The sequence below is a fragment of the Microtus ochrogaster genome, linkage group LG5, assembly GCF_000317375.1.
Source record: "Microtus ochrogaster isolate Prairie Vole_2 linkage group LG5, MicOch1.0, whole genome shotgun sequence".
NCBI classification, from domain to species: Eukaryota; Metazoa; Chordata; class Mammalia; order Rodentia; family Cricetidae; genus Microtus; species Microtus ochrogaster.
Window position 1 is genome coordinate 13,983,209 of NC_022031.1, and position 11,399 is coordinate 13,994,607.

At 44.6% G+C, this 11,399-nt stretch overlaps 1 protein-coding gene across 1 annotated transcript in view; it reads left to right on the plus strand.

The window, feature by feature from the left end:
* Positions 1 to 305: 305 nt before the first annotated feature.
* Lactb2 (lactamase beta 2) overlaps positions 306 to 11,399 on the plus strand; it is a 41,250-nt gene continuing 30,156 nt past the window's right edge. The window contains exons 1-3 of the mRNA XM_005361878.3: positions 306 to 495; positions 7,706 to 7,869; positions 10,644 to 10,770. Of these exons, the coding sequence (XP_005361935.1) occupies positions 374 to 495; positions 7,706 to 7,869; positions 10,644 to 10,770 (413 nt within the window). The 5' untranslated portion in view covers positions 306 to 373. The remainder of the gene's footprint in view (positions 496 to 7,705; positions 7,870 to 10,643; positions 10,771 to 11,399) is intronic.

Here is an 11,399-nt window from a genome sequence, read left to right on the forward strand (position 1 = left end):
GGTTGGGACTCAGTTACCCCCATACCTGCCAACCCTTCTTTCCCTCACAAGTTAACTTTCCAATGAACTAAAGTCATAAAGATGCCAGACTACTTGGGTTCAAAGTCCGAAGAGACACCAGGCTCCGCGACAGAGGCTCCCAGAGCTGCTCAGGCCCCGCCAGGCCTCATCAGGCCACCTCAGCCCACAGCCACCCGGAACGATCTCTCGCCGCCGCCAGTCAGGCCGGGCCCGTCACGTGACGGAGGCCCCGCCCCCGCCAATCAGCTCCGGGCCGCCTCCCGCGGTGTCACGTGACCGCCGCCCTACCCTCGGGGCCTGGGGCTCGCCGTGCACGGGGAGACAGGGAATCTAGTCGCCGGCCGGCTTGAAGATGGCCACCGCTCTGCAGCGCATCGAGCGGCTGTCCAGTCGGGTGGTGCGCGTGTTGGGCTGTAACCCGGGTCCCATGACCCTGCAAGGCACCAACACGTACCTGGTGGGGACCGGCAGCAGGTAAACGCCCCCTCCCCGCAGCCAGCGCGGTCCCCGAGCTCCGCGGACGACGGAGCCTGAGCAAAGCACAGACTTCACGCTGCTGATTCACGGTTTGCTTGCTGTCTGGCTGCCCGGAGGGTGCCCGTGTTGAACTGGGATTTCCTGGAGTTAGTTTACGAGAGCCGGTGTGTTGGTGCACGCTTGCAGTCCAGAGCTTGAAAGGCACAGGCAGGAGGGTACACAGGCAGGATGGCCACAAGTTCGAGGCCATCCTGGTCTACATAGCCATTTTCAGACTTGGTAGGGTCATATAGCAAGGCCCTTACCCCCGTGCCCCAAAAGTTTACAGTATCTGCTTCTCTGTTTATATTTTACCCAGAGCCTTCCTTCCTGAAATCTGTGACAGTGCTGAAGCCATTTCCTTACAGTAGAGGGCAGAATTTTACTTCCGAAATTCAACCCAAGTCTGTAAAACAGAAAGAGCAACCCAGCCCATGAGTAGGAGAAACTAACTCCCTTTACTTTTATTTCTAATTGCGCATGGCAAGCAGAGCTTGTTTACATCTGAAGTCTCTACTATATTTACCCTTCTCGAGTAAAAGAGATCCACAAGCAGCCGACTGTAAAGAAATGGAAGTATTTCAAGCAGGCAAAACAAGGCCAGAGTCAAGTACAGGTCCTTTGGACTTCCTGCACTCTTGTGAGGGTTAGAAAACGAAGCATCGGAGAGTCTGAGCTAGGCTGTCCTCAGCCCAGTGAGTTCCCAGGCATTCTCTTCAGTGTGTTATTTAAAACCCATCCTGAAGTCAGTACCTAAGATCGAAATGGCAGAGAGTTCCAATCACCCCAGAGAGTTCCTTAGGAGAGCATCCTGTGGGAAATGGGTGGATTGATCCCAGTAAATTCAACACAACCCGCTTTTCTTCGTGGGCTAAAATAGTGGCTGGTTTTATATGAAAACCAGATGAAAGAAGTTGGTTTGCATTTAGAGACTAAACTGTGGAAAAATACACACGGTACCCTTAAACTCTCAGTCACACTCAGTGTAACACAAACGCTTCTGCTGAGAGAGACATAAACCGAAGCTAACTGATGGAGAGCGGATCCATAGTCTCCCATCTTAACCAGCTTAACAGTGACGAAGAATGATGCCCAGTGGGATCACTCGAGCTTTTTACATTATAATTTTATTTCTGTGGGTTATTTAAGCAATAAGTAAAGCTAACATAATTAACGTGCAGATGACGCTGTTCATCGTAAACTGAAGGGTGACTAGATACAAAAGTTAACTGGGTCCAAGTTAGGTGTTCCAAGATTTGTGTCCGCTGTTCCACTGCACAAAAAGCTCTAAGGTTATAGGTGGCCTCTGTATCGGTGAACTCAAATTTTCATTTCCGCTAACTTTGGGACCCTCTCACCAGTCCCTCTTGGATTTGCTCATGCTGCATCCTCTCCCTGCTTTTCTCACGTTCTCCACCTTTACAGAACTTCACATTCCTCTAACTGCAACCCTAACTCCATTTTTAAAACTACACGTATTTGTGTATTGTCTTTGTATGTATGTGTGTGGACTCACACAACATGGTTGGAATATTGATATCAGAAGATATCAATATCCCAGAGCTCTTTCCTCTCACCCTGTTATCCCAAGAATCCCACTCGGGTTGTCAGAGTTGGGAGCAAACACTCACCCACTAAGCTACGTTGCCTGCCTATCCTAGCCTCTCATGATGATTAATCATGATGGTCAACTTTACTGAATTCAAAGTCACCTAGAATACACACTTTTGGGAAGGACTTCAAGAGTGGTGTAGCCAAGGCAGAGCAAGCCTTTCCCTGAATAGCAAAAATATACCATGTACTCAAGTTCTAAACTGAATTCAAGAAAGAGAAAACAAGTAGATCACCAAGTATTCTGCTGGCTCTCTCTCGCTCTCTCTCTGCCTCTGGCTATGCACAAAATATGACCAGCTGCCACTCCTGCTGCCGGAGCTAGAGTGGTTCTTGCCCTCACATCTTCCCTTCAAGGATGGCCTGTATCCTCAAACTGAAACAGATAAATCCTTCCTTCCGTCATTTCTGCTGGGCATTGTGTCACAGCAATGACAGAAGTAACTTATACATGCTCGTATTGGTTCACTATTGTTCAGGTGATCTCACCTGCTTCCTTGGTGTCGCCTAGCATCTGCTTATTAATAATACTCAAATTTAAACAGAAGCCCAACTTCATCAGACTCATAGTTGGATGTATTCTTAAATCTCCTGCATTATCAGTTTTTCAAGATGAGCTCATCTTTCCTATTAAAGTTAAGCCCAAGCCCTTGAATTGGTGGTCCCTGTCATTCGAGACAGAACCATCCGTGGATTTGAGCAAACAAAATGCTTAACCACTCTCACCAACATTTCCCTGCTCCTGGCACACATCTAAGCCGTCTTGGAAATCTGTGATTATTATCAGCCAGTTCTTTCTGGTAGACGTCTGTATTCGCCTGCTGCCTGGCTTCTCTGCCTCTACTTCTGTCCCTCAGTCCATCCATTCCCTCAATGTAGCCATCTTACTCACCTTAGAAGGCTCTGGTCCAGCAATGCTGACCTTCCTGGCATCCCAGATGAGGCATCTCTTTCTCCCTCCAGGCTGTGGATTATGCTTTCTTCCTTTTCTACATAGCCATCCCATTGTAACACAGCCGGGATTTATTTCTGGACTCCAGCAGTCTTGCACAGCAGTGGGAGTATTGTGAATACTTCCAGAGTATTTGTTACATTTTTCTCTTAACTTTTGCTTTTTTTTTAATTCTTGGAGTACTGACAGCTTTAGCTGTTCATCCTGCCTTGTTTTCATCACTTTATAGATATCATAAGTCGCTAAATCCCTAGGAGACCTACTTTGATATTTAATATGCAGGTAGTCAGTAAGCATTTTCCAGGGTATTGTCACGTTCTTCCTCTGTTCAAAAACCTCTCGTCACTGAAATTCTAACCTTTCCTATCAAAATTGTACATACTCTGAAGACAGACTTTGTGTATTATAATAGAAAAAAGCCATAGCATTTAGAATATTTTGGAGGGGATATTATTTTGAGAAGCTCATATGTAAGCACTATATTTACATAATTTGCTCCCTCCCACTTTTCTGTGTCTCTCCTCTCTCAAATTCATGGCCTCTTTTTATTTAGTCATATCTACATGTATCAATACATCTGCCAAGTCCCTTTAGCATTGCTCGTACATCTGGATGTGTGTTTAAGGCTGACCACTTAGAACTGAATCACCTAGTCTAGGCTTCTTCCCTGGGAAAGCTTGATTCTCCCTCTCAGCAGCTGACAGTTACCTATGGCGCTTTTTCTTTTTCTTTTTTGGTTTTTCGAGACAGGGTTTCTCTGTGGTTTTGGAGCCTGTCCTGTAACTGGCTAGCTCTTGTAGACCAGGCTGGTCTCGAACTCACAGAGATCCGCCTGCCTCTTTTCTAGGAGTGAGGCATTGTGAGATTTCTTCCATCCACATTAACACGTCGGCTGTGTTGTCATTTTTCAGGTCTTGTTTGCACGATCATATTGTTGAAGTTTCATGAGTGCAGGTTACCTGTTAGATGCAGACAACACTGTCTTGCAGCAGATATCCTGGGTCTTTGGCTTTTACAACCACCCCCCTCCGCCTGCTCCCCAGTGTTCTCTGAGCCTCTGTGTAGGGATTGTATTGTAGATTTATCAACTAGGTTGGACATTCCATGATCATCTATCTTACCTACGTTAGAGTCCTGTTTGTTAGTGGCAAGACTTGGAAGGATATGGCTATCTCCCTAGCATGCTTATCTCTACAGTGGCCTTCACAGTACCCACCCCATAGGAATGTTTGAGGATCTAGTGAAAGCTCGAAGAAAGCACCCATTAAAAACAACAAAATTTTATCATGAAGAAAATCATATTACAGTGTTTGTGTTGGCTGGTCTTATGTCAACTTGACACACAAACTAGAACCATCTGAGAGGGAACCTTAGCAAGACATCTTAATTACTGATGGGCTAAGGAGGGCGGTTCCATTCCTGAGATGAGTTTGGCAGTTTCCTTTCAGTTTGAGAAGCACTGATGTTAACTGCACTTTGAAGGTTTAGTAGAGTTTACTTAGTAGATGTGTTTATTGCTAGGCCGAAATTTCTTTGTTATGGATGTAGGCAAGAATGTGTCTATTTCTTCTAGATAACCTATGCGTTATTTTGTTATGTTTTTGGTTTGGGGTTTGGGTTTTTTGTTTTGTTGATCCTCTGGATTTTACTGGGTTCTATTCTACTCAGGAAATCTATTATTTTCTGTACTTTCAGCACTGAAACTCCTGATTCCTCCTCTGTTTAGGATTTCTTTTTGTATTTTCTGCAGAGCTGGCTTGGCAGTCATGAACGTCATTAGTCTGTGGAGGTTGTCCTTGCTTGACTGGTTAGTGATGGCATCTCTGAGCTCGGGAAATGCAGTAGGTACCAAATTTTCTGCTTCCCCTAGAAGAGCAATGAAAGGTATCTATAGATAGATTTTTTTCCCCTTTGGGCCGCCAGTTCACAAATAATGACATGGAAACTTATTATTAATTATGAAAGCTCAGCCGATAGCTTAGGCTTGTTTCTAGCTGGCTCTTATAACTTAAATTAATCCATTTCTATTCATATACATGTTGCACATGACTTACGACTTTTACCTTTCTTCCTGCATGTCTGTTCCCTCTGTGTCTGGTTGGTGACTCTACTTTCTTCTTCCCTGAGCTCTCTCTGTCCAGAAGTCCCTGCTATTCCTCCTGCCTAGCTATTGGTCGTTTAGCTTTTTATTAAACCAGCCACAGTGACACATCTTCACATAGTGTAAAGAAATATTCCACAACATTTCTCCCCTTTGTCTAAATAAAAATGAAAGGTTTTAACTCTAACACAGTAAAACTATATACAATAAGAACAATTATCAGGTAAGAATTGCATTTACAGTTACAATGTTCAGTCCTTTTGTATTTGGCAAATTTAAAGAAAATATTCCATTATCTTTTTATACTCTGTGAAGATGTGTTACTCTGATTAATAAAAAGCTAGGCAGGATTTCTGGGCAGAGGAGATGCTGGGAAGAAGGCAGAGTCAGCAGCCAGACGCGGGATAACGAGGGTGCACATAATGGAGGTGAGGTAACGAGCACGTGGAAGGATGTAGATTTAAAAATAGGGGCTAATTTAAGTTATAAGTCCTAGTTAGAAACAAGCCTAAGCTATTGGCCAAGCTTTCATAATTAATGATAAGTTCCCATGTCATTTTTTGTGAGCTGGTGGCCCAAAAAAAAAGCCCAACTACATACGGGTACCCTCCTTCATCTCAAAGTAGGAGTGGAGGCATCAGTAGTGACAAGTGCCTTGGAGTGTCTGCTGGTCACATGTAGATTTCCAGTCTAGTTTCCTCTTTTGTTTGCACTAGAGCCAGTGGTGGGGGTTCTTCATTCAGGACTCTTAAGTTGGGAGCCTGTTGTTTCCTTTGTAAAGCTAACATTCGGTTATTTCTTGACGTCTCTTTTTTTTCTGTTACTGTGGCCCTCTCTTGCCTTTCCACGTTTGCATCTCACTCTGCAGGCACAGGCTGGGCGTTTTCTTTGGTGGGGACACAGGTAAGTGTAGTCTGTCTGTGTTTAACCATCTTCTTTGTATCAAAGACCTTTCTCTTCCTGCTGTCTATCATCATCATCATCATCATCATTACTATTATTACATTTCTCTCTTCATCCCCAAACCTTTCTCTGTGGCCTCCCTCACTCTCCTTCAAATTCATGACCTCTTTTTTTCACCAATAGTTATAGCATACGTGTACGTGTACGTACACACACACACACACACACACACACACACACACACACACATGTTCCTAAATATGACCTGTTCCTTCTATGTAATATTCTTGTATGTGTGTTTTCACTTGTGTGTGTGTTTTCAGGCTGCTTGGCACTGGACAACCAACTGATGTTCTCTCCCGGGGGAAGCCCACCTCTCCCACTCCCAGCTCTCCTCACTTGCCTATCATTCTTATATAGGGTTGAGGCCTCGTGTGGGCTTTTCTCCATCTATTTTGTTGTGTCTATTGGCACCATCCCTGTTCAGCCCACATTTGGGCAGTTATGTGCGTGAGGCTGTATGGATATAGCTTCTGATGCTACTAGGAGACAATCTCATAGCAAACTCCCAGGTCCTCTGGCAGTTACAATCTTTCTGCCCCCTCTTTTACAGTATTCTCTGAGCTTTAGGTATGGGAGTGTCTTGTAGATGTGTCCATGAGTACTGGGCTCTACAACTCTGTGTTTTGATTGGTTGTGGGTTTTTTTAAAGTGGTCTCCATCTGTTGCAAAGAGAACTTTCCATGACGGGGGCTGGGTGGGGGTGTGTATCTGTGGATATCAGCCTGTTCAACAAGAGGGAAACTATACCTGGTACTGGAAACCTAGCCAGCTGTTCAGTGCCAGCGAGCAGTTATTAAGGGGAATCTACGGCCTCTAATTTAGTAAGCCAGCGTGATCCTAACGATAGTCTATAAATGTCTCCTTTCACCCACAGAGAAGACAGCGTTGCTCTAAGGGTGCTGTTAAGTCAAATTTTATGAGATACTTGAAGAATTTGTAAGCCAGCTGGAAGGCAGAGTAGATAAGAACACATATTCTGGAATCAGAAAAACCGGAGTTTGAATGCTGATTCTACCCGTTTATTGCAGAGTGACTACAGCAGGCAGGTTGTCTAACTTCTGACTTTAATGACAAAATGCCCGCCTTAGGAACGCAGTTGGAGTGGCGCTGTTTCCTTTCATTGCTGTGCCAGGGCTCCAGATCACTTCTGACAGCCCTGGTTCACATTTACATCTAGCTGTAATTCCGTTCTAAGAACTCTCTCTCAGTAAGATTACTTCAAACTGGGGGCTGGAGAGATGGCTCAGAGGTTAAGAGCACTGACTGCTCTTCCAGAGGTCCTGAGTTCAATTCCCAGCAACCATATGGTGGCTCACAACCATCTGTAATAAGATCTGTTGCCCTCTTCTGGCTAGCAAGCATACAGATAAAACACTGTATACAAATAAATAAAATCTTTTAAGAAAAAAGATTACTTCAAACTGAAGTAATATGTTAAAGGCAAAAATGTATATTTTCTCCAAATATAATGCAAGTTACCTGTATAAAAAATGTGAACTCCAGGTTCCAATTGTGATTGTCTTCCATGTCGTTTGCAGGAGAATCCTTATTGACACTGGAGAGCCATCAGTTCCAGAATATATCAGCTGTTTAAAGCAAGCCTTGGTCGAGTTTGACACCGCAATCCAAGAAATCCTAGTGACTCATTGGCATCGCGATCATTCTGGAGGCATAGTAGATATTTGTGAAAATATCAGTAATGGTAAGCAGAAAGCATTAAGCTCACTGAGGAAGGTTATGCTTGAGAAATAATTTATAATTTAAGTTCTCACCTATGTTGATATTTAATTTTTTCTTAAGTTGATATGACTTGAATACTGTCAACTTTAGCAGAGGTGACATGGAAAGCTGCTTTCTCTCAAATCCTCTCTCTTCCTTTGCCCCAGTGATAAAGCTGAGCTTTAGTTTAGTCTGGGTGACAGCTACAGGTCCAGACACAGGAACCAACCACCGTTCTGCATCTGCTATAGTCAGGCGCTGCACCGAGCGCTTCCCGTGGCACTGCAAGGTTGTCACTGCTGTTGTCTGTTCCCAGCAGATCGTCAGGCCTTAAGAACTTTAAGACGGTTGCTAAGATATATGGAGATCTGGGCGACATAGCAGCGTATCGATATTTCCTCCCTCCAAACCTGGGTAGTACTGAGAATTTACCTGTTCTTTACCCTGCTACCACGTTCCTAGATTGAGACATTCGGGTGCCCACTACGGAGCAGGGACTGTGAACAAAGTGACTATGTTTGTCAGGGAGCTTTCATTCTACAGACTGACCCGCCCTCGTCCAAAGTACACCAGCCTGCTGCCGCAGGTGACAAACGACAGACTGGACCCCACGTGACAGGTGACACCCTGAGAGCGTTGCATAACATTGCCTTTGGGATTGCTCTAAGAGAGCCATAGTTTTAGGTTCTATATGAAATAACAAATACCTGTATAATTGCCGTTTAGTTGATATAAAGAAAGTAGAAGAGAAATTTGACACAACTTTTTATAGCTGCTAACATTTTTATGCTGTCTTGAGAAAGATCTTGTCCACCCTCCTGGGCACGACTGAAGCCGCACAGGCTGTGCAGACGCGGGCTGGTCGACACTGAAATGGTCCCATGATGCTCTGCGGCATCATCCTGGTTTTCTCCTCTAAGTCCTCAGTCACTGCAGTTCTATTCCCTTTGGCTGTACTGTAGTTTGCCCTGCTCCGCATTGCTTTACTGTTCAGTTACCGGTAGGGCAGATATGGTCAAGTAGTTTTCAGTGCTGGCTACCAGTATTTGCTTTTTAGCTACATGTATTTTATAGGCCATAAGTGCCATGTATACAATTTCTTTGGCAAGACAGAGTAAAAATCTGATGACAGATTTTTTTTTTTTTCAAAAACAACCAGTTTAGGGCAGGAGATTTGGCTCAGTGGTTGAGTGTGCCCTGCCCTTCCAGAGGACCTGAGTTCAGTTCTCAGCGCACTCATAACCACCTATGTAAGTCCAGCTCCGAGTGCTCAGAGGCTGTCTCTGGCTTGTATGAGCACTGTACATGTGTGCCATACATTCACACAGACACACATGATAAAAACAAACCTTTAAATTAAAAGGAATTAGTATGGGCCACACTTTAATCACAGCACTCTGGAGACAGAGGCAGGCGGATCTTTGCATTTGAGGCCAGCCTGGTCTACAGAGCGAGTTCTAGGATGGCCAGGGCTACACAGAGAAACCCTGTCCAGGAACAACAAGATAAAAACAAAACTAAAACCCAGACAGTAACTTGTCAATGTGTGTCTCCTCTGTTTCCAGCACCATTGCCCTGACCTGTGTATCTTCCAGTTAGACTGTTACAGTTGTCCCTTCAGGTTCTGCTCCATCTTCCCCTCCACCCTCACCACTTCCAGCTGCCACACTGACCGTTCATACTGTCACAGTAGCTTAGTAAAGACTGTACAGTGGCCGAGGTTAAATTCCTCTGTCCTGTCAGCTCATCTTGTATCTTAGTAAAGACTGTACAGTGGCCGAGGTTAAATTCCTCTGTCCTGTCAGCTCATCTTGTATCTTAGTAAAGACTGTACAGTGGCCGAGGTTAAATTCCTCTGTCCTGTCAGCTCATCTTGCCTGTAGAACTCTTCTCCATCCTTCCCAACAGTATTCTGCACAACAAGACAGTCATGCTATGACACACCCACACCCCACCCACTCCCGTCTCCACACCTCTCCTGATGCTGCACCCTGTACCTCTACCATCCCACTTGCCCTGTATATCATAGCTCAGCTTCTGTCCCAGCCCTGAATCCTGTCTCCGTAGCACATTCTTTGCACTGCTGTTGCTTTTCCTAGCTGGGCTGTCTCTTCGGGATTCCAGCAGTCTTCACTATAGGTCTTTGTCCCATGTGAACGATTCATTGCCCAGCTATGTCAGGATTTAAGAACTTTTGTTCACTGTACTCGCTGTCCTGGTTAAATGACTCATACTGCAGATTAGTAAAGTATTGATTTCCTGTCTACCAGTGAGGAGTTGCGTGAGTTAAATTTATCTTAAAGGTTTACTGTCTTAGCCTCCAGGGCCCCTCTCAGCACTAACAGCACAGGCGGTCTTATTATGAGCTCCTGCTGTGACTCTCTTGCTGTTAAGTGGGCACCTACATAGAGAAAAGTGCTCACGTTCCAGCAGACTGTCTCCTCATCACCTCCCTGGTGTCAAATGCTAGCTGAGATGCTGGAGAACTACTTTGAAATTTCTGCACAGAATAGGAATGACTAGAAAAATCACAGAGGCTTTTATGTGACCTGCAGGGGCATGGGAAAATAAAATGCTCTGGGAAAAGGTAAACTAGTTTCATCTGTGCGTGCACAGCTTCAATCTTCCTGTTTCCCTGTTGTCTTAGTGCCAGTGTTTTATGTAGCCGTTAGTGGGTATTGCCTGTATGAACGCTGATCTCTTCAAAAACCGAATATTTAGAGTGTAACTTAATATATTTACATGTTTCATGACTAGACACCACCTATTGCATTAAAAAACTTCCACGGACTCCTCAGAAAGAAGAAATTATAGGAAATGGAGAACAGCAGTACGTGTATATAGAAAATGGAGAATTGATTAAGACTGAGGGAGCCACTCTCAGGTAAGTAAATGTCCCTTGGGATAAGTGAGGGGCCGGTGTGTATGTGTTATAAAGAGGGGTGAAGGCAGTTAGGTGTATTTGCCTGGATGTGTGAAGGATCGTGAATTCGACACATTTAATGCTCTCAGGAAAGAGAGGGCTTGCTTGCCAAACCAGAAAAGGAAGACGCTTCTGTCTACTCTCTTTGGTTTTCCCTTGTTTTTAAATTCATACCACTGTTCTTCACAAATACAAATTGAAAAAATTAGGCCGAGGCATGATAGCTCACAGACATGGGAGGCTGATGCAGGACATTTGCCATGAATTCAAGGCCAATTTATGCTACCTGTTAAGTTCCAGGTCCACCTGGGCTACAGTGTGAGTGAGGCCCTGTCTCCAAAAGTAAGTTTATATATTTAAAAGTTGACATTTCCCCCCCTTGGATGGTTGAAGGACCTACCTGAACTTCAATGCAGGACCTTCCCAATGTTCTCATCTTGAGAAAGAGACCCAATACTTTGGGGTAGACCCATGACCCTTCATGGCCTGTGTCTGGGATAAAGCATTTCCAACTCCGATGTTTTGAACCTGAACTAGTGATAGTTCTCAGTCTCCTAGAATCTGTTCTTGCCTTGCAATCTTAGGACATC